General features: G+C 47.3%; 2 protein-coding genes across 9 annotated transcripts; one reads left to right on the plus strand and one right to left on the minus strand.

The window, feature by feature from the left end:
• Positions 1-19,705, minus strand: DEAF1 (DEAF1 transcription factor). Of its 5 annotated transcripts, none has more exons than XM_058849822.1 (14): positions 19,585-19,705; positions 18,198-18,295; positions 17,719-17,848; positions 16,722-16,868; positions 15,806-15,945; positions 15,134-15,199; positions 14,087-14,213; positions 12,046-12,174; positions 11,191-11,319; positions 10,246-10,320; positions 9,272-9,522; positions 3,442-3,507; positions 1,675-1,764; positions 1-674 (listed from the first exon to the last, which is right to left on the minus strand). In XM_058849822.1, the coding sequence occupies exons 5-14, from the start codon at positions 15,881-15,883 to the stop codon at positions 570-572; spliced, it is 1,116 nt and encodes a 371-aa protein (XP_058705805.1). In that variant the 5' UTR covers positions 15,884-15,945; positions 16,722-16,868; positions 17,719-17,848; positions 18,198-18,295; positions 19,585-19,705; the 3' UTR covers positions 1-569. The 5 variants fall into 5 exon arrangements, 3 of the variants coding, with proteins under 3 accessions (XP_058705805.1, XP_058705783.1, XP_058705791.1); XM_058849800.1 differs by lacking the exon at positions 19,585-19,705 and adding an exon at positions 19,098-19,328; XM_058849808.1 differs by lacking the exons at positions 10,246-10,320; positions 19,585-19,705 and adding an exon at positions 19,098-19,328.
• Positions 19,542-25,712, plus strand: TMEM80 (transmembrane protein 80). 4 transcript variants are annotated; one of them, XM_058849836.1, is made up of 5 exons: positions 19,542-19,941; positions 22,186-22,202; positions 23,395-23,488; positions 23,590-23,682; positions 24,605-25,712. In XM_058849836.1, the coding sequence occupies exons 1-5, from the start codon at positions 19,542-19,544 to the stop codon at positions 24,808-24,810; spliced, it is 810 nt and encodes a 269-aa protein (XP_058705819.1). In that variant the 3' UTR covers positions 24,811-25,712. The 4 variants fall into 4 exon arrangements, with proteins under 4 accessions (XP_058705819.1, XP_058705828.1, XP_058705836.1 ...); XM_058849845.1 differs by having other exon boundaries at positions 19,686-19,941; positions 22,186-22,302; positions 23,416-23,488; XM_058849853.1 differs by having other exon boundaries at positions 19,811-20,330; positions 22,186-22,302; positions 23,416-23,488.

Raw genomic sequence — 25,712 nt, forward strand, 5'->3', positions numbered from 1 at the left:
TTTCATCGCATTTTATTTAACAACATGTTATTTTTCAATTATACTTAAGTGGAGAAGTTCCAATGTGTTCCAGATTTGCCCAGCACAGAGGGAACACAGGAAAAACTGTGTCTCAATGCCAAACTAAGAACCTGTACCAACTTTTTCAAGGCAATTAAATAAACCAAAGATTCATTTCTCTTCTCTAATGAGAGGTACGGAGGTCCTGGTAGGAAGAAGCACTGGCAGATCTCCTTGCAGCACCTGCTTTAGATCCATCTCAAGAGAGATGAGGAGACTGCTGTAATCCACATGGTGGAGGATCCAGTCAGGCAAAGGCAAAGCCTCCCAAAGCCAGTCGGGGCCAGGACGGAAGGGAGAGGGCTCCAGATGAGGTTTTCACAGTCTCTGTATTATCCAAATCTTTGGAAGGGGATTTGGAATAGACAAATGCTGTCACAGTATCAAAAAGTCAATGAAAAATGAGTCTGCTAGTGATGAGAGTGCTGTTGGCACAGGACAGACCGCTCCTGCCGGTCGCCGATCCATTCGGCCCCGCGTGTCCATGAACGGCTGCGGAGGTAGAGCACTCACACAGTGACCTTCTCCATGACATTGTCCGGGACATGCACCTCACTCCCTTGCACTGTCACCGTGGCTGACTGGCCACAGATGTGCTGGTGGTCCTTCCAGTCCTGCCAGGGGAGAGCAGAGGGAAAGGCTGTGAGCAGAATGGGCTCTTGGAGAAGGGCCCTCACTGTGTGAGAAGAACGAACTCTCCACAAACCAGACCAACAATGAAGGGCAAAGGAGCCACGCACTGGATCACTACAAGAGGTGGAATTGGACTAAGCAGAATGTTGCCATCTCCACAAAAACCACAATCCACAGTATCAGTGTCAGTCAGGTGGAAAATTTACTAAAACTGACTCAGAACCTTAACTTAAAGCCTCTCCTGAAAGGCAGCTCTCGACACTGAGCACTCCCGAGGGACAGCTGTGCCAGGATCTTAGCTCAGCTAGGACAGGAACAGATTCCTCCTGGAACTGACTGAATTCAGGACAGCTGATTCAGCCTGAACCTGGCCACCCAGCAGAGCTGTAACTGACTAAACTGAACCATCCTTCTCTCCAAGCAGGGGCCAAGGGTTGCTGTAAGAAACTGGTCTGAAACATGACACACAGCAGCTTCCAGGTGTACTTCACACCTGTTCCCACCTCCCAAGTTCACAATTGTAGAGTCTGTCCCACTGTATCACCTGCAGCATCACAAATAATGGAAAGGAGAAGTATGTCCTCAGTGGCATGGCAGGAGCAGCAGGGAAGGAAGTAAGCAGCTCACCAGGAAGCTGTAAAAGTGCTCCAAGCTCCCCACAGTTCCATGCTTCATTTCTATTGTTACTTGGATTTTTTGGATCACCTTTGGGAAGGTGTATGCAAACCTGGGGATCTCCTCTACCTTTTTAACCATGTCCTGACTTGCACACCTGTCCCATCACTATAGCCTTGTCGGTGATCCCACTGGCAGGGTGGGTTTGGAGTGCTTGGCCCATGCAAGGTTCTGCTCTGACTGCCTGGCTCTGCTGCCTGTTCCTCCCTCCATGCTGACACCCATCAGGCTGCCTGAGCAGCCTGGCTGTCCCCAGGGTCACACAGCCCTCTCCAGGGAACTGAATCCCAGGTCACAAGCTGATACCTTCCGCTGGCAGAACGTAGAGCAGTAGTTGACTTTGTGGCATCCCGTGCACTCATTGGTGGCCTCCCGTCCACAGTTGACGCAGGATTGCTGTGGGAAGGGATGGAGAGGGATATGTCACACTGAGACAAACCAGGGCCGAGGTGTCACCGAGGTGCAACAGAGGTGCTGTGACCGGCTGGAACGCCACAGCAATGGGAAAGCTCCCGTTTCCCAAAATAGCACACCAACCCACAACAAACAGGCCCAGTGGCCTCACCCTCAGAGACCCACTCTCCTTGCTCTTTAACAGGGATCACTTTGGAAAATGAAATGCACCTGTTTTTCCTTCTGTTGGGCAGAAAGCCCTCCAAAACACTCAGTGTGGACACTGAGTGGTCATGGAAATCCATCCCCACCACCCCATGGAAACCTCCCTCCAGATCGGTCAGGTATCCATCAGTCAGGTAACTACAGGAGTTGGGTGTATCCCACCCAGACACGTCAGGCTGTGCACAGGCTGTTGACACACAAGCTCTGAGTTTATCCCAAATTTAAAGCCTTAAAGGCATATTTCATTCGTGGTTTTGTTTGGTTTATAATCCTGTGTATGTCTAAGAGAAGGTCTGAGGAAGGACAACAGACTAACAGTATGGATGGGACCCTTCAGGTATTTTCTCCTAGTTTTAGAGAGGAAAAAGGGATCTGCTCCTATGGGATATGTTCCTTGGTCCTTTCCTGGTCATGACTACATAAGGAGTGCACCAAGAGGGAAACAGGAGTCAAATTAAGAAGACAGGAGCAAGGACTTAAATCCAGAAGCAAGGTGAGGTGGGATACACAGGTGAAAAATCACACCTGCTTTTTAAGGGATGTTTTTGTGTCTGTCGCTTTCATCTTATCTTGTTGACATCAATTAACATAACCTGTATATTTAGGTGGAAACATCATTGAACTGCCACCAAAATAAGCACTTCACAGAGCATTCCACTTCCAGCTCATTAAACTCCTGACAAATCATTAGCACGTCAGCAGCAGTGACAGGAAGTGTTGCTGGGCTGTATCATGGGCTCTTTAGTTCCTTCAGGCTCCTTTTCTCTTTGAGCACAACCACACCAAAAATCAGTGCTCTGATTAACACCCCCTCTCACACCTTTCCATGTACCTGCAGTGAACAGCTGGGGAGACTGAACTGTGTTTGTGCTCCTGATGTGTAGCTGTGGATTTGGGACACCAAAAATGGCTTAAAGCTTCAATCTGGGACTTGCAAAGCCTGCCCTGAGGGGACATTTGACTGGGGCTGTTTGTAACCTGTACAGTTACTGGAAAATGTGGAAATACATAAGGCGTGGCTGTACCTGGAGATTTGAAAGGGAACTGAGCAACATAGCTCTAAGGGATTCAGTCATGGGTCCAGAACTAACTCCCATTCCAAAAGCCAGAGGAAATTGTAGAGTTATGAAAACCAGCTCACAGGACAGAAAGGAAGCAACTTCTCTTCCTGTCACAGCTCTGTAACACCAGCTCACCAGAGCTGCAGCACCACCACTCAGTGATGAGGGAGACTGATGAACCTGGCCAGGTGACAGTGAAGGACCATAGAAAACTGGAATGCTTGGGAAAGAGGAAACACTGCTTGGAGCACTGGCCCTACTATGAAGGGCTCAGATCCCTTGCCAGAAGGCCAGACACAGAGCACAGGATTCCACAGCAATGGCAAAACCTTCTGTGTCTTTAATGAGACAAAGACCAAAAGGCTCTTCACAACACAAACCACCCCCAGCCTACCTTGATGATGATTTCTGTTTTCCCATCCACATCCTCTGTTTGTTGGAATAACTGGCTCTGGTATTGCTGCAAGGAAAACACACCAGACATGTCATTTCCCAGCTGGAGCATAACGTGAGGGGTTGGAAAGGGTGCTGGGAGAGAGGGTCCCCATGCTGAGCTGTATCTGCCCAACCCGACAATGCAGTTGCAAGAGGACAGGGTGGCCCCTCACTTCTCCCTTCTAGGAGAGGAACACTGTCACCTGATGTGATGACAGGGCAAGGAGCCTGTGAGAAAATGGCCTGAGGTGACAAACTGCCAGTCCAGTACAGCATTTCCTCCAAGCCCAGCTCCCCACTCCATCCAGCCACACACTTGTCCTTAAAATGGGGGGTTTAACTCCCGTACACAGGAACTGGGAAATTCGCACAGGAAACACAAGGAAAATGCCTAGGTAACAGGGCCAAGTGGCGCATTCCGGGGCCAAATTTTGGGTAAAGTCCGTGGTCCTAATCCACTGAGAGGTAAAGGAGTCTGGAGGGAAGGTACAGCCCAGCAAAAAGGATTAGGAGGGAAAAAAGCCCAAACAAAATTGACACACCTTAGACTTAAGGAGCAGCACTAACCACAATTACTCCTCTTTGCAATGGAAGAGTGAGAGGGCTTTGGAACACATTGTGACTCCATCACTCCTCTGGAGGTGATGTTCACAACCCGCTCTGGCTGCCTGGCAGAATCACGTCACACCAGTTCAAGCCCAAACAGATGCTGCTGTACCTATTGCAGCAGCAACATGCTCAGCAATGGGGGACAGGAGTCCCAAACCAATGAAATATAAACCAAATCCTAAATTAATTATGTGCTAACCCTGGATTAAATGTATTTGGAACAGTTAAAAAGTCCAAAAAGAGCTGAACCCCTTCCTCCAGGCCAAGCAGGTTCATCCAGGAGTTGACTCAACACATAAGGAGATTAAAGGCTTAGCTTACAAGTGTATGACCTGAGAGCACAATATTTATTCTCCTCTGAAACCACAACCTTCAAAACCTTGATATTACCATGACAGAAATTAAGTTTAAAAACTCCAGGTAGATGGAGGCGGAGGCAGGGAAACTCTTGCTCTGGCCTGCCAGGGGTGTGATTTGGCTTTTCCCTATTTGACAAGGCAACTCCAGCCATGCACAAACCATGGAGAAGGAAAAGGTGTGATACGAGAGGAGCAAGCCAGACACATTCAGATCTCACAGAAACAGCTCCACAAAACCCATAACATCCAATTCCCAAGAGTATCACTGCTAGTTTGGAGTAGACAAGCCACTGTTTGCTGACAAGAGACATATTTCTTAACTGTCCAACCCTTTTTAGATTAATTTCATATTCTCCAGCCCTGAATTGGTTTAATCTTTCCAAAAAAGCATTCAGATGCCCCAGCTGTTTGCTGATTTAATTTTCCACCTTGCTTTCAAATGAGCAGGGCTCCAGAAGCATCCCTGCTTTACAGAGGGCTATTCCAATTTAAAAATTTGTGGGATTTCAACACTGATTCTCTTCAACTTATACAGAAAATCCATTTAATGCATTTCCTGAATCTCTTTATTATCCCCCAGCAATTCTGGCACAGAATTTGGTGAGTATGTGTAATATCCCCATCCAAAAGTTTATCTGATATAAACAATGGATTAATGCACACTCAAAAAAATTACATTGCCCAAGCACACCATCACACATCAATTCTGCCTTTAATCTCCTCATTTTGGCTGATCTGCAAATGTCAAATATCTATTGCAAGAGACACCCAGCCTTTGTTTCCCCACCCACCCTAAATTCCTAAATGCTTTCCCTTACTAAAAAATGCAGTAAAGCCAACATGGAGATATTAACCAAGGGGTTCGATACTCAGCCACAACTTAATTATTAATGATACTCAAGAACTGTTTTTTAACAGCCACATGAAATGCCACCAGAGAAGTTGTAGTTAACTCATCCCACACAGAATGCTGCAATTCAGAAAAACCTTATAAATGTCTCCATATTTCCATTTTTTGTAATATCATGACACATTTTGGAAGTTCATATAAACATAGAGCTGGAGAGCACACGGTTTGCTTTTCTTTCGGGATACCATTCCCCAGGATTTCTAAGTTACACAAATGTAACCTTACTCAGAGGATATAACACTTTGCAAACTTGCACATGAACTCTCTGGGAAAGAAGTGTTATTTTCATCTGAGATACAGTAAGGCCAAGGACTTCCCCAGGGGAAGCAAAATGACTTGTGGGAAAGATGGAAACAAAATTTGAAGGAGATCCTCAGTCTTGAAATTTGCCCCACAAACCATGACCCTTGAACAAATTTACAGAGATTAAGAAGTAGAAAGAGAGCAACTGAGTGCATGTCAGAACTGCCAAATTACTAAATTATGTGCCAAAAAACCTCCCTGCTGATGAAGCTTTAGCTCCAGAACTTGGACCAGTTCCTTCAGAAGGGATAAGGAGGTCCCCAGCCCCTGAAACAGGCTGAGATAACATGAGTAGGGAGGCAGAGTGCAAACCCCTCATGTCAGACACACTTCAGAGCTGTGTGAGTCCCACACACATCAACACTGACCAGCACAGAGCACAGCTCCAGATATTTAAAGCTAAGGCAACCTAACTGCTGCCCTATAGGAGCAGGACAGCTCATTTGTGATATTTAACAACTCTAAAACTCATTAAATAATAAATTTAATACCGAAACACACTATAGTGACTGATGTATAACATGCATGGCACTAAGTTTGTGTACCCAGTTGGGAACCAGCCTGTTTTTATCAGATCTTTACAATACAGCTCTGTACTAAGTCACTCTTCCAGGAAAAGCTGAGTCTGCAGCACTGTTATCATCTCATCTGTGGCCCAGCCTCACTCTGCAGCTCCCACACAATGACACCTCCAGGAAAAGCTTCCCCCCCTGTTTGCTCACCCTTGGAAGTTCTGTCAGTGGAACAAAGAAAGTGGTGATTAAGCACCGATTTCCTTTGTATTAAACTGGTCCAGAAAAAATCCCCAACCTGAAGGGCAGGAAGACCCCTCTATGTGCCTCTCATATACCTTAACTGCCCAAAAAGCCATGGGACCACACACATACTCGGAGTGGGAAAGAGACTCATGTTACAATCACTAGGAAACCGGGAAAGGCCCTTTAACCAACACAAAACCAGAGAGCCAATTCTTTGACCTTTAGTGTAATTGCTTCCCTGTATCCAGAAACACAGAGTTTTGTCCAAATATGGATTTCACAAGCAGGAATTCATTCAGAGATAGATACTTGTGATACTGCCTAGATGGTTCCAGCAACTAGCACAGCTTAAAATTGTCTGGATGATAAAAAATACCACCGTGAGCATGTGGTTTCGCCACATTGCTCAAGTGTGGAGGTCCCCATTACACACTGAGAATGGTAAGACACAAGTGGTGTAACTGGGGATGCAGCAGTTCCTGGGAAAGGGGTTTTCCCTGGAAACAATGATGTGCTCATCCTTCCCATGTCAAGTCAGCTTTGATCCATATGCAGGAGGGATTTTAACTCCCATTCCCAGGACAAGAAGTAACTAGAAGAAGAACATCAGAGAGCTGGTTTTGGATCAGAGGTTCTAGAGAAGGGACTGAACAACCATTCCAGAAACCACTGTGAGGATAAACAGAAGGGAAGATGCACACAGACTGGAAAAAGAGTGAAGTTAAACAAAAGCAGCTGTTTATCTCTGAACTGTGCCAAAGCTTCCAGTGTTTCAGTGTCCCACACTCTGTGCAGCTTTCCAGCAGTAGCCAGCCCAAATCTGGGCAGCAGCACCGGCACCTGTTCTGCAGGAGGGAAGCAGGGAAGGATTAGACTCCCAACATATCACACACCTGCACATCAAGGATGCAGCGTACACAAGAGTTTAGCAGAGCCAACGTGGCAAATACCAAAGAGGCTGCAAGGACTGTCCTAGGGGTCCTCAGCTCCCAGCAAAGTCTTCCCATACCTCTCTTCCAGGCCTGTTACTGCACACTCCTGCCTATGGATTCAGTGGAAAGCTGACATTAGCACAGTGCTGATGGCACCGGAAGAAATGTGGTGTTTGGGAAGGGAGTTCAGCAGCTACCGGCGGCAACACCAGGTCCAACACTGCCCCCCACCTCTCTCTCCCCAGTCCACACCAGCGGCTGTGGATCTGTGGGAGAGGGAGAGCACATTCAGTATGGAGCCATACTTGGGTGCATGCATGAGCTGGTGGTCAGAAGGATCTGAGACCCCTACCATGTATCAGTTACAGAGAAGAGCAGGGAGAAGAGGGCAGTCCTTGTGGATAATCCCTGGCCACAAGAGAGAAGATGGGAACCAGACAGAGCTCCTACGAGGCCAGGCAGCCTGCCAATCCTACCACAGGATTTGTGTGAGTCAGCTTTGCTTGCACAGCGCTCAGCAAGGCACCTCTAAACTTTACTGCTTATCTTCCCAAGTGGGATCAATTTGATTTTCATTTATGCCTCAACGAATCTCACACATGAGGTGAAGGATTCCTGTAAGGACTGTACATGTACTGGCAACCCTGCTCCCAGGAAGGCTTCCCCTGACAGCCAGTCAGGACAGAAAAAGGCTGTTAGCATGATAAGGCTGTTAGCGACCCGCCCTATTTGCCGGTGGGGCAAATACCCAGATACCCACGAAGAATGCCCGGGAAATCGGGCTGTGGAACGAGCCTTAGCACATAAAAGCCGCTGTGACAAAACAGCGAGCCATTTTGCTTTGGGTTTCTTGAAGGCATCAAGGGCTCACTCGGAGGGTCACCTTGGTCCTTCTTCTCCCCCACCCCTCACTTTTCCCTCCTTGTGGTCCTGCTTCCCTGCCCCTACCTGCTTTGTCCTGCTTCACTGTTTCCACAAACACCTTGTGCTCTGCTGCCTCCCCGAGGGAGTGGGCGCTGCCAGCTGCCTCCACCGTGTTTCCCAGGCCCAGCTGCACCCGCCTGCACCCAGCCTCAACCCCCATCGCTGCTGTGTTTCTGCGCTGCCCTCCCCACCAACCTGCCACAGCACCAGCCCGCAGCGACCGGCCCAGCCAAGGCTGCAGCTGCCGCTCACAAGCGCCGCACAAGGCAGCTCGCAGCCACCGCTGCCCGTGGAAGGTTGTGCCCAACCACTCACAAAAGCGGCGGGGGCTCGCCGTGACTTGCAGCTCGCACCTCCGCCTGCTCAACTGGCGCTGACAGAGCGCCGGAGTTCCTGTGGTAACACTGTCCCTGCCTTCTGTTTCTTTCTCCATCCTCTGCTCTCTTTTCTATTCTCCTTCAGTAGGACACTTACCCTTCTTTATATTCAGATTATAATATTGTCACATTTGCACTTTATTTTCGTCTGAGAAATCTATCAAAAAGAATCCTCCCCGACTCCCTCTTTTACACTGGGACAGAACACTTCCCCATAAACTTTGGGATAAGCTGTTCCACATATCCCATTGAAAGGCTTCAACAGCCCAACTCACCTGACAGCAGCTACTGCACAGCTGAACACTCACCAGCTTTCTCAGACTAGGATTCAGTGCCCACATCCCATAAATTTATGGACAGCTGATGGGAGAGCTCCAGATCGTGACACCAAGCAGTGTGTACAACCAGCCTGCTGCCCACAGCTCCTGGAATCCCAGAGCACTTTATTCCTTTCCCCATGATACAAATAATTTGGGAAGATTTCTCTTGCTAACATTGGTTTAAAGGCTTGGAGAAACTATTTCCAGTATCACTGCTCCAGCCAGAACTACTCGGCTCCACCACTCAGCCCCAAAGGTGCCCATGGCTGAGCCCCCTCTCCCCCGTGGCACAGTTACCTCTTTCCTCTCCACATCAGCCTGGATCTTGGCCTGTGTGACAGCGGCCTCACGGAAGGAGGAGCTGGCCTGCTTGGCCTGCTCAATCAGGGTCTTCAGCTGCTGGGCTGTGCTGAGCAGGGAATTGACCATCTCCTCCAGGTAGAGCCAGCTCCGCTGCTCCGTCACCTCCAGGCCGTTCACCACCGACGGCGACATGGCTTTGGTGGGCGTCGCAGGGGGCACTGCCAGGGCAGGCAGAGAGGTCAACACTGGACATAAGGAACAAAAGAGAAAATACAGACAGAAAACAGATCATTCCTTCTGCAACATCAAGTGCAGGTCTGTGCAGAACAAGCCCATGGGCACTGGCAAACCCACCGGACAAGAATGCCTCCTCTTGACCTGGATGACTCTGTGAAGAGTTTAACACCTCCCAGCACTGCTGTGGAGAAGCACCATGATGCAGTGAAAGCAGCATTCCCAGGAACAATTCCACCACTGCCAACAACCTTCCCCTCAGCCATGGCTATGTAAGGTTAGAGTAAGTCACTCAGTGACCCAATATTTTACAGAAACATCCTGATGTTCCTACCCAGATGTCAACGCTCAAGTTGAAAACCACAAAACTCAGGTACTGATCCACATCACTCTCTCTGTGCTTCCTGAATTCTGACCTCTACATAACCCTGGCCAGGCACTGGACTTAACCTGAGATAGTCACCATTACCCTCAAGTGAGTGTATTCCAAAGGTGGACTTCCCAAAACCATGGGTTGAGAAGCCCTTTAATAACCCAGCAGTTACTGTGTCACTGAACCAGCTACTTTTCACATTAGGTTTGAATGTACACTGGGAAATCAAGGTAGGACAAAATTAAATCCAGACCCAGGAATTCCACCATACACAGTGTAAGCTCATCTTAGGTAACACTCCAGGAAGAAGTCTTATCTGAATTCACTTTGCCAAAATGTAACTCTACCAATAAATACTCACCATCCGCCATAAAATTCAGTCCAAGATTTTCACATCTACCAACACTGACCTCGACACTCCTCACTGAATTCTTTACTAGTAAGTAAAAAGAAGGTAATACCAGCTTCAGGGTTGTGCAGACTTCTTACCTCAAAATACCCTTAATTAAAACAGTAATTTTAGTGAATTTGCAAATGAGTGGCATGTAACTATTTGTGCTTAGATATGAGTATGAGATAAATCAGTCTTTTTTATCAGTGTCTGTTTGCACAAGGGCCTTTCCCACTCTCTATTTCCAGAACAATATTTATCCCTGCATGGCATTTGATAATGTATCAAACAGGAATTACTTCCGATTCCTCATTTTGGCACAAGTACATCAGGCAAGAGAAAGTATTCACCAGTGAAAAAACAATCAATGTTTAATTAGTAACATCAAGATCTGACTATGTCTTAAGAAGATCTGACTCTGGAGACCAGGAACATCCTGTGCTGCTCCAAATAAATAAATAAAGGTCATAGAGAGGGGACTGAAAACTGACACCAAAGCCTGCCCACAAGTACCCCCAGCATGCACCACTGGAGTCATAAAACCATGTGAGGATGTCTAGAAAAGCTTCTATGACATGATTTTAATGGGGTTTGTTCTCCTCAGATCAAACACTAAATAAATGTTCAGCCACAGTGCCCAAAGAGGACCAAAATCCAGAAGCAAGCAGTTTAGGACAGGCAGGGAAAGCAAGACGACTCATGATGCAGAATCACAGCAGCTGCCTCTGGCAGAATAAACAAATCAAAGTTCTCAATAAAGAGCAAAAAACTTCCCACAGAGGGGAAACCTGCTTGCTTAAATCTTAGCATCTGTAAAACTCACAAGCAAAATAGAGCAAAGTTTAATTTTCTGTCCTAATCTTTACCTTTGCTGAGAAAGATGGGAGGAGATTGAAGCACAGTGAGCAAACATACCGATTTTGGGATGAGACGTTGGCAGTGCAGCTTCAGGGAAAGGTGAGATCTGGCAGTTGTCCTGGTAACTGGGATAGTGAGGCTCTGGATGAGACACCCGGCAAGGCTGCTGGACGTTGGTGTCCTGAACTGCAGGAGAACAAGGGCCTTGGGAATCACTAACACACCTGGCAGGTGTTTCTTACACTGCATTCATCCCTATTTTTTTTACATAAGTTCCTACACTCTGGTAATTCCCAAGGGTTGAAAATGTGAAACAGCAGCAGGATCTCACACAGTCAGCAAGCAAGGAATCCTGATCCTGGCTACACCATGCTCTGCTTTCACCTTTAGAGCCACAGGTTCCTTGGTTCCATCCCACACAGTGAAATATCCATGATCATCACAGGGCTCCAAATTCTGGTTCTCAGAGCAGGATCAGTCCACCATGAGAGCTCGCAACCCAAAGCATGACTCAAACTTAGAGAACTGAAGTGTATGTCATGCATTTATATTTTGTTTGATTTATCCCGGCATTTTTCACTCTGTTTAAACCCTTGCCTAGTTTGGGGTTTTTTTGTAGTATTTTAAGTTAAATGAGGAGTAAAAAAAAAAAAAATTACAGAGATGAACATAAATCCCAGGAACTCAGCAGAGGTGAACATTAGCAGCTCTCAAGGGCAAAGCTTCTCCTTTGGTGCAACTGCTAAGATCTCAAACTGCTGAAATGATTTCACAGAAAGGACAGCGCCTTATGTAGTGTCTCCCTTGAGGAACAAATCCTTTGTGTTGCATTCAAAATGTTCCTACAGCAGTGGGCATCCAACCCTCTTTTACTCCTCCCCATGGCTGTCAAGGAGACACCTGAGCTCTTACCAGTGGCTCCAGTGAAAACATCCCCTTGTGCCGGGCTCTCTGAGATGATGGCCGTGGCCTCCACGGTGGATGCCCGGTCGAAGGTCAGCGCCCCGGAGGTCGTGATCTGTCCAGAGGGAGTCACGGTGACTGGAAACATTAAAGCACTTTCATAGTTAACAGTCAGTGCAGAGGACATGCCTGTCCAGCTGTTGATATCCCTGTGCTGCACGACACAAGCCCAGAAGACTCACAGATCAGCAGCCTGGGATAACCCAGTTTGGATCACACCTGTGACCAGTGCAGCTGGAAAGGGAATAAAAGCCCCAGTGGGCTTCGGAAGGCTCTGCTGTCCTTACAAGGCTCTGGGGGCACAAGGCCAAAACTTTAATTTACAACCTAATACCTCCCAAATCACCACCCTTCCAGTTACTTTATAAACTGTAACTTAACACCTTATGATAATGAATCCCAATAAGATTCAGTGAGGCCACACACCCCATCAACTTCTGGCTGCTTTATGACAATTTTAGCAAGAGTGATTGTTGCTACTTAAACCAACGTAACAACCTGTGGATTACAGCTGATTCCATGACAGCTGGACAATTTTAGCTGTTTACCTACATGAAGTGATAGAATATGCTCAGCCAGTGCAAGGAACAAGGCACAAAATCCTCCTGGATAATTATACCTGAGTGGCTTCAGAATGTTTAAAACCCATTTTAAAGAAGATTATTTAACTGGTACCATTAATTGCTGATGGGTTGATTCTGTAGCACACAATAATTAAATCCTAGAATACAGTAGCTACAGGTTCCTGGCTGGTGATGGATGTGGCCACCAAAACAAGTTCTCTCTTCCAGTGCCAGCATGAGAGAACAAGCAGCCTCACAGCACTTCACATAACAAACCAGTACAGATTAAACCTATTTGGGGACTAAAAAAACCAAAGCCATAAAACAACTCTACAGAATCCTTGTGTGTTTCTCCTCCTACTGTTGTTGATGATCTAATCAAAAGCTTATTTTTTTTGTTCTTTTTTTAGATTTCTGTTGCTTCCTCCTCGACTCACTTTGTACTGTTACCGTGCAGATTATGCCAGTGTGCAGAGAGCAGGACACATGGATGTGCCTGGGGATGTGTGAGCTGGATCAGCTTGCAAATTAATTCCTGTTCTCACACAGATGATTTGCCAATCAAACCAGTAAGTAAAAAAGTGTGTGCTGAATGTTGGAGAGGGATATGCAGATCAAAGCAACACCTTCTGCCTCCTTCATTAACGACTTTCAGGCTGGGGGTTTCACTCCAGCTGCTTACAGACTTTTTTTCTACATATTGCAAGGAATAACACAAATCTTACTCCAGCTTCTAAGGGACACAGAGAAGCTCAGAGGATGGAATGGGGATTTCTGTCCAAGCAGAGAAGGGCCAGCCTCCCCCAAAACTTAATTCCAACAGGAAATTTCCAACAGGAAAGTTTGTTACTTGCAAAAAAACTACCTGAAATCCACTATGGATCCAGGCCAGGACCCCATAATTTTCTCCCACTTAGGCTGGTACAGGGGGCAATATAATCATAGACTATAACCACAGAATCCTGAAATACTTGGGCTTGGAAGGGACCTTAAAGTCATCTCCTTCCACTGCCCTGTCATGGGCAGGGGCACCTTCTACTAAACAAGGTTGCTCCAAGCCCCATCCAACCTGGCCTTGAACACTTCCAGGCATAGGACATAATCCAAGCCTCTCTCAGCACAAAATATGAAGCCTACTGTTCATAGCACAAGAATGTCATGATGCTTAAACCTGAGTTTCCTGGAGGTCTAGAGCTGCACTTTTTCCTATTCAACTTGTGTCCTGACGTGGCAACACTGTGCTATTTTCTATAAAATAGGAAGTGACACTGAGCCAATAAAACTATCCACTCAAAAGCATGTGACCAAAAAAAAAAGACATTTTTCTCAGCTGGACAGCTCCAAGGGGCCACTAACAGACATAAAACACCTAGCAGGGCAACTCTCCAAAGAAAGGAAGCAATTTTTACTAGGCGAAAAGAACCTACATGTCGTTGCAGCAGTGGCTGGAAGCAGGGTGATGTTTTTGGAGCAATTCTTCTTCACTGGAGTTGCAGGTATTTCATTTTCTTTTTTCCGCCTTTTGTATGGCACAAAGAGTCGTATAGGGCCACTCTGGGTAGAAAAACACCAGAAAGAAAATGAAAAGAAAAAAGGAAAAGGCATTAGCTGAGGGACCTCTTTGGAAACTTTGGGTTTACTCTCATCTTTCCAAGAACAGCAGCACAGATCCCCATGGATGATATGTGGTTTGCAATGACAGACCAAAGCACTTAAAAGTTTTCCAAACAAAAATAACTTGGAAAAAAAAAAATGTTAAACTCAGCTCCCTCCAGCTGAAGAGGCACAAATTCAACCTCTTTCCACTATTATTCAAGGAGTAGAACTGGGTAGATAATCAGCTGCTGGCCAAGGTGGTGGACAAAAAGAGAAAAAGAGGGAAGAGAAGAGAGGAAGAAATTCCAGGCTAGAAAACATGCACATCAGTCAGTTCATAGCAGAAAAGGAAGGCAAAGCACCAGGTCAAGTTAAGTCTTCTGCTTCTACTTCAGGACTTAAACCTCATTTTTGAAACAAACTAGCAAAAAATCAAGCCCCAAATCAACTAACCAAAAACCCCAAGCAGTTTCAAAATGAAAATATTGATCCATCATAAGATTATGATGTTACTTCTTTACAAAAATATTTTTCCAATTCAAAACATTGCAAAATTTGAGTCAAAATCATAAATAGCATTGACATCCCCAAAAGGCATTTTGCATAGATATATTAATTAGAAAAGAAGAAAAAAAAAAAAGAAGAAAAAAAACAGTAAGTATGATCTAGCTTTACTGAGGCTGTTCTGCAACAATGCCAGCAGTTCCTTATCTCCTTTCTCCATGGGGCAGGGACAAAGCACTTGTCTCTGAATACTCATGTGTCAAGGCACTCAGTTCCCAGAACATGCATGACCTGCTCACCCAAGGGCTGTGGCAGCTTGACTGGTTAATTTGTCCAACAAAAATAAAGTAATGGATATAAAGCCTCCCACTCACCAGTGTCATGTCATCACAGCAAGCAGCACAAGTACACGAGGCAGCATGGGGATTTAAAATCCCATCCTGGAATCAGAAGTGACCAGTTCAGTATGAGAGTCACCAAAATCATCCAAAGCACACCTTGGTCCTGCTAAAAAATGTGGATGACTCCTGGAGTGGTACTCATTCCCTCCTGGATGCTGTACAGTAACAGAGAAGTCAGTTTCCCACACCAGAGCAATGGGGTGAGAGGGTCAAAGGAGAGAAAAGAAAACCAAACTTTTCCACACCCAAAGGACAGGATGTATGAATTTGAGACTTGATTTCTGCCCACACAGAAATCAACTGTCAGCCTAGTGGCAATGCCAAGTTCTCCAGGAGACTCAAATAAAGGATCCAAATAATGTATGGTGAAAGTGAAGAATAAGTGGCAGGCAAAGACTTTGAAGGAGATCAGGTTACTGAATTACAGCATCATGGGTGAGAGCTCAATTCCTGCAGCACAGCACAGGGCTAGGCTTCACCCTGCAGAAACTCTTTCCAGTATAAGCACGATTCCCAGTGTGCAATTTGAGACACATCACAAACAATTCCCCTACATCACTGATCCTCAACCAAACTGAGCACTGCTCCTGGTGCCATCAGCACCTGCCCCTTCCTGCAGAAAGGAGGGAGCAAACTGAACCTTACATGGATAAGGCACTGCAGGGGCCGCCCGGCGTAGCGGATGCTCCTCTTCCAGTCCTTGCTGCTGGCTCGCCCCGCCATGGCTTCAAACTCTGTGGGGCTGTACCAGTTGTCCCCTTGCTTAATGCACCTGCCACGACCTCCTGAAGTAAAGCACCAAAACACACTGTTAGTCCAGGTTAAGGGGAATTTTGCCACTTCTCTAAAGAAGAAAATATAGAAATTGCTGGACAAACTAGCAAGTAATCTGTAAGAACCATTGTGCCCATTGGCTGTTTCCCATTGCTCTGTGGTAACTACGTCCATTTATTATCATGGCTGTGACAATGACTGGGCATGGTCAGAGCTCCAACTCGGGGTCTTAAAAATTTACTCCTCTACAAAAAAGAAAATTCTTTATTGGATAAATACCACAAATTTAAGTATTTTCTCGATTTACACTTAAATTTCTTATCTTTTTTGTGTTGAAGAAAACTTTTTGTCCACAAAGCAAGCACTCCACTGGATAGCCAGGCTGCTGGCACTTTCTGCTGCTACTTCCCCACAGGGATAAAAGACAAGAGGAGGAGCTCAGGAACTCCGTGAAGAGACAAACTCTCTATTTGCATTCCAGCAGGGACTCTTCAGAGCTTTGCAAAAACACAAGTCTACTCATGAGACAAAAAATCGCTAGAGGAGTCAGCCTATTGCTGAGGAGACTCAATGCCTGGCAGCCTGGATGTCCACAGGTTTAAGAAAAAGCTAAAAAGCCTCTGAATAAAAAGCAAAACAAAAGGGAACAATAAAATCAAAAAGGCACCGGACTGGCTTGGAAACTCTCTTGTGTTTTTTTTCTCTCATGATCAGCCCTCAAGAACAGCCTGATTAAAAGAAGAGTACAGAAGGAGCTGTGGCACCTCTCAGCCCGGGTGGCAGTTACCTGAGCCCAGCCTGTTCTTGTACAGAATGCCACTGATATTCCGGCACCGCACTGGCAGCTCGTTCTCGTACACAGATGGGTCCCAGTTGTACTTGGTTCCACTCTTCCCCTGGACAGCTGTCAAAGGGGTAGGAGGAGACTGTGGTCCTTGGAGAAAAGAGAAAAGAAAGGTGACAGCAACCGAAAGGCAGAGTGATGTTCTATCCCATGCTCGGCTGGGTGAGATGCCAGGGGGTTGACTGGAGCAGCTGGAACCACCCCACATTGGAGCAGCACAAAAAACTCAGCCTGAACAACCTGAGAAGGGCTGATAATTAAGCAAAGAGGACCTGAGGAAACAAGCTCTAACAGGGAATAAATGCTGAGATTGTGAACTGATCCTTACACAACCTGTAAACCATGGTGTAAGGAGATTCCCCTTTGCAGAGCACATCCTGTGGAGAGTTTTAGAGCACTTTGCTTTGGTTTGCTCTGCCATCTCGTGGGCAGCAAGGAAACTGGCAGGCAGCCCCAAACAAAACCTCAGCGACACTAAAGTGTCAGCCAGTGGCCTGAATCGACAAGAAAATGTGTTCCAGAACCCCTGGAAAGAACACGCACAGAACTGGGAGACTCGGATTTTTATTAACCATGTTAAAATGATCCGTGTGCCCTTGGGGGTGGGATGGGTGTAGAAAGCCCAGTAGCAAGGCAAGATTTTTTCAAGCAGCTTCTTTTTGAGGGAAAGACTGAGGAAATTAAACACATTTCTGACCAGAAAAAAAAAAAATTAAAAAAAAAGCATTCGTTCATTCCCAAGAAATACACAAAATTCTGTGTAAGGAGGACTCAGTATCTTAAAGGGCTTTTCCAACCTGAACAACTTTATGGTTTTAAGAGAGGGCAAATCATCCTCATAAAATTATGCACATATTTTTAGATTCCAGAAAGACAAGTAGAGTGGAGTAGAAGCCATCCCTCTGGAAGAGGGACCCACCATAAGCAGACTGTCTAATACCTGGTGTGAGAGGTGCTGAAGGCCCCTTGATCCCAGTGGTTTCAACAATGCTGCCATCCGTGTGCACCACTATCAGAGTGGCTTTTTCAGGGTTCAAGCTGTCCCCAATTTGGAGGGCTGTTCTCCCAGACTACAGAATAAATAAAGAGTTTAAATTGAGTAGAATACTTCAACACAAATAGATTTCAGTAACCCACAGGTACCCCAAAATTCCTATCAGTATGGTATTTACTAGGTTAATTTTTGCATTTTCAGACAAGCAAATTCAGAGATTGCATGTTTCAGGCCACCACTTCTGTTACAGAATGAGTATGTGGGGGTGGAAAGGTAAAAAAATGGGAATAAACATCCCCCAGCTAATGGGGTTTGTGGCTTAAAGCCTGGATATTACAACGAAAACAAGCCTTTGACCTTACTACGGATCTTCATTTACACTGAGAAAATTTGTCAAATGCCCTCAAATGAAAGGACAGACTTACCAACACATGTCCTGAAATTGAAGCTGCATTGGCCACAGATGTGGTGAAAACATTGTCTGCAGAGGCCCCCACGTTGGCTACTGTCACTGTGGTGACTTCTGGAATGTAAAACAGGGTTAATTTAATGTTCTGCTGCATGCACAGAGCCTGATGAACAGCTGAACAGCAACAACAAAAAAATCCTTCTTCCTTCCTATTCAAAATTAATTTTATTTTTAATGGCACCTGTAAGTTGTTATGAACACTATCATTCTGACTTCTATTAATCTTTGGGTTCAACAGGCTTTAACCTCCTTGAAACCAGGGCAGTCACTACCACCATGTGATGAACTAAGGAATAAAGTAGTATTGCACCTGTACTAGGGATACTCCAAGCTGTGGTGCTTTATTTAAATAGGGACGACTGGCAAACATCAGGATAAATTGAACAACAGACTCTGCCCCTGTCATGTACTAACTCTGACGGTGCCATGGCCTGTGCACTTTGTGCACTAAAGAACAGCCCAGACGTGCAGCCCAGCGTTTCTGTGGTGTACAGCACTTGGTCTGGCTCAAGTCTTTGGGTTTCCACGTGGGGTGAGGGTGAAAGAACAAGAGGCGCTCGGACAGAGACAGCCGGGGCGATGGGCTCTGGACTCTGTGGCACCGCAGCTCGGCTGCACGACCCTGCTGCGTGACTGGGGGCGTTTGGTGACGGGACACGGGGCCGTGCCTCAGGCGCACCGGGCGGCTCCTGCTCTTTACTGAGTGTGAAGGGGCGGAGTGTGGGATTCGGTGAGGGGGTGGGAGCGCTCCCTGAGGGAGCTCGCTGTCCCAGCCCGAGCCTCGGGGGCTGTGTGGGGGCCGGAGCCCGGGCTGGGGGAGCCCCGGGCGGGCTGAGGGAGCGCTGCCCGCCCTGACCTGCGAAGGCAGCGGCGGCAGCGGCCTCGTCGGCGCTTGGCATTGGAGGCGCTCCCATCTCGATGTGCTCGGCGTCTGCCGCCATCACCGTTACCGCCTCCTCCTCCTCCTCGGGCTCCGCCTCCCTCTCCGCTGCCCGTGGCGGCTCCTGCTGCTGCCCGGGTCCCGCGGGCAAGCCGAGCTGTCCGGCGGCCGAGTCGCGGTCGCTGTGCTCCATGCGCGGGGCCGGGGGTGCCCGAGCCCGCCCCGCCGCCCCCCCGGGCGCGCCTGAGGGGGGTCCTGCGGGCGGGGGGGACCGGCGAGCCGAGCGCCGCCGAGCCTGCCCGAGCGCTGACGAGCGTGTTCGGGGCCTTCCGACCGACTTCCGATGAGGCCCGATGCGGCCCGAGCCGTTCGGGCCCCGTACGAAGGCGGCCGGCTCGCGCGCTCCCTGCCGGCTGTCCAATGGGGCGCGGCCGAGTCCGCGCGGCGCGGCCCGAAGCGGTACCTGACGGATCGGGTGAGACCCGAGCCCGCCCGAACGCGGCCGAGTCCCCGAGCGGTGCGGCCCGGCGAGGCGAAGAGTCCCGAGCGCGCTCGAGCTGTTTCCGATCTCTGCCGAAGGCGATAGCGAGTAGCGCCGATGTGTGCCGAGTCCTCTCCGATTGCACCCGAGCTCCGCTCGCCGGCCCGAACGGAGACGCCCGAACGGACAGCGCCCGAATCCGCCCGAAAGCGACCGAACCGGGCCGAACGCTCCGATCGCGCCCGAAGGCGGGTGGGCGGGGCGAGTGGCCGCGCGCGGGCTGCCGGGACGTCGGAGGACCGGCGGGCGGGGGTGTTAAGATGGCGGTGCCGAGCCGAGGTGAGCCGTGTCGCGATAGCAACACGATAGCGACACGACAGTCCTTTCCGGGGCACCGGGGGGATGTCTCCCACCGTGCTAGAGGTGACGTCTCGCGGGGGGACACGACTAGAGCGAGGCGGGGCCGAGGTCGAGCCCGGCCCCGTTGGCATATCGCGACAACCCCGAGAAGCTGAGGCAAATCCCGGTGGCGCCGTGAGCAGGGACTTGGCGCATGTGCGGATTGAGGAGAACCTTAACCCCGGGAAATCCGGATCTTTGCTTCTATTTAGGAACTGCTGGAATGAAGAGGGGAAAAAAAATCGTCCTTAGTGTGGTCAAAATCATTGATTTCCAAGTCTTTCACAGAGGTCAAAGTTTTCTTCCATAACGGTGAATTTCTGTCTTGGGTAGGTAAAGGTGGCTTAGAAAATTCTTGCCGAACTTGTTAAAAAAAAATCCTAATCCCGGGTCTGTACAATGAGGTGCTCTGGGTGATGTTAACCACAGCTGCTGCCTTTAATACAGTTTTATGTTTAAAATGAAACCATTTTGTTAGAAAATGGGTCATGTTCCATCTCAAACCTCCATTCTCAGTGTCACTCACTCTAAAATCAACAACAATCTGGATAGATAACCAGGATTTTGTTGGGTAAAGCACTGAAATTATATATTCAGGTGATTTAGTAATCCTTCTTGACTCGGAGTCCCTCTGGCGGGTGTGCTGTGGGGTTTCAGGGTTTATCCCTGTGCCATGTCCCAGTCGCTCTGAGGGAGGCAGCACCTCCTCAGGAGCAGTGGCTGCCATCCTGACCTGGAACAGCTGCAGGAGGCTCACTGCCCTCTCCTAGGAAAGAATTAAGCAAAGAGTTCAAATATAAAGTTGGGGAACTGCCCTGAAGGAATTCACTCGGAGTTCCCTGTGGGAATTCCATGACTCTGACTGTGATACAATTCAGCATCAGCAGTGTAGCTGCAGTTTTGGATATTGAATGAACGTGGAATCATGGAATTCTGTAATGGTTTGGGTTAGAAGAGACCTTAAAGCCCATCCAGTCCCACCCCCTGCCATGGGCAGGGACACTTTCCACTGTCCACAAGCCCTGTCCAGCCTGGCCTTGGACACTTCCAGGGATGGGGCAGCCACAGCTGCTCTGGGCACCCTGTGCCAGGACCTCAGCACCCTCCCAGGGAAGAATTTATTTCCAATGTCAAAGCCATTTCCCCCTTGTCCTGTCACTCCTAAGTGACAGGATGAGTGTTGAGAGCCCCCAGTCCCTGTACAGAGAGCTGAGAGGAGAGGATCAGGTCCAGGAGACATTTTGGATCACGGACACATGAATCACTTAAAATCATGTGCCTGTTCCCACTGTGTTCCCAAACTGGACACCTTAATTAGCTGCCTGGAGTTAGGGTGACTTAATTTGGGCCTAAATGCATAAAACTCTGAGGTGAAGAGGGCATTGACCCTGGAATCCAGGGATGAGAATGGTGTTGTGACAATGAGAAGCTGTCCCTGAGGAGACAGATGAAATGGCCTTTCACAGGTTTTACTGTCCCTGGAACAGAAATCCCAGCTGTGCAATTCTTCATGAATCTGAGAGAGACCGAGAATGTTAATGTAGAACGCAAGAGGTGCTTTAATATCATCATGGTGTCATTGTGGGAATTTTGCATGGGAATTTTATGTGATTTTTGCAGAAAATAATAAGGAAAAAAGCGACATGTGTTGGTTGGATCATTGTAAATACTTGGTTTGATTTCTGTGGGCCATCAGAACACACTGAGGTTGAATGTGGAATGACTTTGTGAAGGGAACTGGTTTGGAGGGATGATATTTGGAGGGATGGTATTTAGAGGAGCCTGGGAGCCCTGTGTTCTCCACAAACTTTCTCACAATTTACAAGCAAATGGATCCCATGTTCACCTCCTTCCTGCATAGTTAGAGGGGATGAAGTGTCATCTGCTAGGAAAGGACAGGATGAACAAGTTCTGGATAATGTCTGTGCACTCCTTCAGGCTTTGAAAGAGCCTAGAGTTCCTCACTGAAAGGGGCTTTTCCCAGTAGGGATTTTCCCCAAATTATTTGAGCCTTCATCTAGTTGAAAAGGTTATTAATGGAACCTGAAGACCATGATCTAGAAAACAATAAATGTTCCTGGGAGATGAAAAAAGAGATTGCTCCCAGAATTAGATACCATTGTTAGAATGTTTCTGGATTTAGACTTATTTCCTTCTCTTTATTTTCTCCTTCTCCATGGAAAGGAAGAACATCAGAGATTGTATCCTTTCTGTACCACTGCTCCCACCATGCAAGAATCCTGGAGAAGACTACCTCAAGTGGATTGCTGTCTTTTGCCCAGTAACTCTGCACAGTGCTGGGTTTGCACTCCTGAATGTTCCATCAGTGTCATCCCCAGGAAGCACAGCTGGGACCTCCTGGCTTCCAAGGGAAGATGTTTTGTGTGGGTTTAGCTGAGATTTGCCCCTGATGGGCTCCTGCAGAAACCCCTTTAGCCCCTCCGCAGTCATGACTTAACCCATTTTTTTAGGAAAGGAGGTTAAAAATTGTATTTATGGACTGGTGTACACACCCCGTGCATCACAGCTCACAGACAGCTGACACAGCTGACAAGGGGTAGTAAAAGCAGCTCTCAGTAGCAACTTCCTCCTCTCTTATGGTAAGTCACCCCACCTTTACTCCTGCTGAGATCCAAGTAAACTCCTAGGAGGAGACACCCTTGGCTCTGGAGATTTCCATGCTTAGAACCTATCTAGTAATTTTTTGCTCCACCTTCCTTCAACTGGAAAAACCCCAAAACCTGGTTCTGCGTTAATAAAATGAGCTGCTCTGGGAACTGGAATCCATCCACGGCGTGTGGGTGGGTTTAGAAACAGGATGGGCAGTTCCTGTAAAAGATGCCTGGGATGAAATCCCTGCTTGGAGATATTTGTATGATTTGAAAAGGGCTGGGGGAGAGAGGGGAGTGAATTGAGGCTGTTTCTTAGGAATTTGCATCTCAAAGCTGAGCTCAGACAGGTATGGAGCACAGCATTTCCATGCTGTGGGCAGGAACAAGGCCTGGCTGCTGCACAGAGCCACCTCTTCTCCAAACACAAGTTTGATGGAGTTTGCCAACTCTCTGTCAACTTCCTTAAGGCTGACTAAGAGGTCTGGGGCAATGTACACATGCATCCCCCCCACTTCCTCAGGCTAACAGATGCCCCACTACAGACCAAATAAAATTCCTTAAGAAAGGAACTCAAGCCAAGCCCGAAACAGCAAGCTTTTATCCCAGCCTGTGGTGTTCACAGCCTCAAGTTCCTTCCTGAACCCTCCTGACAGGCCAGGCATAGCTGGACCATTCAGTATAAAGAGGGAGTGCAGTATATTTTGGGGTTACTGGGAAATGGTGATTTTATGGAATAGATCCCACCTCATCACTATGAGAAATCCTTAACAACCGTTCTCAGCTGTCATCGCTTCCCTTACAGATCCTGCTTTATGTAAATGGGATTTATTACATCTTCTACTTCCTGGCGACTCTTGCAATGATTATTTACAAAAGTAAGTCACAGGTATTGTCCCCAGAGCAAGCTGTGCTGATGCACAGCTGGGTTTTGTCCTGCTTTGTTTTCCTGCTTTATTTACTCTGCTTTATTCTCCAGGTCAAGTTTTCAGTTATCCAGATGATCTTTTGGCTCCTGATCTTGCCGTGCTTTTCCTTATGGCCATTCTGGAAGTGCCTCGATTGTACTTGGGTAGGTCATGTTATCAGAGCAAATGGAATGTAATCTGTAAACATGAAACATTTGGAAAGGGAGTCTGTCAGTTGAGCAGATATTTGGAGACCCCTACACCTTTCCTTTCACTTGTGATGACACCTGCAAGCACCAACACATTCCTTTCACTAAGACAGAAGGGTGGGAAGTGCCTCCTGACCTTGTCCAGACCTTGCTAAAACTTCTTCAAGTCCAATTTTTAAAAAACCCAAAGCACTCCTAAAATCTGCTCAATGCTCTCAAGACATTTATGCAGGGTAGGGCCCCTGACTAGCTTTAGGGTTGGATTTATTCCAGTGCCTTTAAGCTCTCTGTGTATTTGCTTGGAGCCTGATCCATGAATAAAGAAGTGGGTTTCAACTCTATTGTAGTTAAACACCAAAATCTACTGAGCTGGGCTTGGAAATAAGCTGCAAGGAAGAGAGAAGGACAGCTTATCTACAATGACAGTCATCTGAAACAGGAATAGATTAGCAGGGAGTAAGACTTGAAAGTGAGGATTGGAATCCAGGAGACCACCAAGGTCACCCTGTTGAACACAGGGCTGTGCGGCACAGGGAGGGTTTGATAGTTGAAGCTGAGTGCTCAGAAGGATGCAGCTTCAGAAGTGATTCTCTGTGGTAAGAAGAGGTGCCCTGTCTGTGTCTATCAACTGATGAACTTGTTTAGATTAACTTTGGTTAGTTTTCCTGTTTTGAAATGGATTGTCTCTTGGTGTTGGGCTTTCTGTTTGCTGGAAGAGCCTCAATTCAGGCTGGTATTTCAACATATTTTGAGCTTTTTTAAGACTCTAGAAAGAGCAAAGTCTGAACCAGAGCCTTTTTTGAGCAGGAATATTCTCGAGTTACAGCTTGAGCTCTTGTCAGAACAAAGTGGACTTTTGGTTTCTGTTTCCTTGCAGGTTTCAAGGGTAACCTGACAGAAGCGGAGGCGCCGCTGGGGCTGAGCCTGGGGCTCACGGTGGGCAGCGTGGTGCTGTGTGTGTACCTGCTGCTGTGGCAGACCTACGTGCTGTGGGCAGATGTGCTCCTCAATGCGCTGCTGCTCTCGGCCTATGGACTCGAGTCGGGGCTCAAGGTCATGGCCATCGCTGCCTTTGTCAGCTGAGCCCGGCCCCTTCCCACATGCCTGCCACACATTCCTTCTCTGAAAGAGTGGGGCTTTATTTCCACTATGGAATTCCTTTGTATGTAAATACCCTGTAAAGCTTCTCTCTGTTTAAATTAGAAGTTTTGGGGACATAGATATCCTGCCCAGGAGCTGTGTGATGCTGTCCACCATTGGCTTATTTATGGGCAAAGGCAAGGGATGAATTGCAAAACACTTAACACTCTGGCATTCAGCAGGGATCAGTACTAAATATCCATTCCCAGCACAGGATAGGAGCCAGTGCTGCTGGCATGGTGGGAGTTTTCATGGCACAGCAGCAACATGCAGCCCAAATGACACAGAAATGAATCAGGCCAGGGCTCACTTGTGCTTTGCCACGCACACGTCCGTGTTTGAGGGCATGGCTGCTCTGCTGCTCTCATTTGTGTTTCCAGACCTCAGTGGTAATTTCCCTGACTTTAGTAGGGCAGAAGCTGATGTATCCCAGTGGGGGAGAGTAGAACTGGGTTTTGTGCATACCTGGAGAGCCAAGCTACAAGGTTTGGCAGCCAGTTTTTACACATTATTTGAGGGGATGTTTGGTTAAACAGGATGGTTTTAAAATGAACAAAACCATTCACCATTCATTCTCCCTTCTGTCCTGTTTAAAAGTCCAACAGAATGTTAGCAGCTTTATTTCTATTTGGTGTTAAATGTGCTTATTTCTACTATTTTTCAAAAATTAGTACATTCAAGCCTTTTCTAACTGGTGCAAGTGCAGAGTTTTTTACTGTCTCAAAAATATGTTGTAATGGAAAGCTTTGGGCGTTCCTGGGTTTTTGAAGAAGCCTATTTTCTATTCGGAATTTACTATTTTTATATTTATTTATTCATTCAAATAAATGATGTTTTGGATCTAA

Source organism: Poecile atricapillus, chromosome 1 (genome assembly GCF_030490865.1).
Source record: "Poecile atricapillus isolate bPoeAtr1 chromosome 1, bPoeAtr1.hap1, whole genome shotgun sequence".
NCBI lineage: Eukaryota > Metazoa > Chordata > Aves > Passeriformes > Paridae > Poecile > Poecile atricapillus.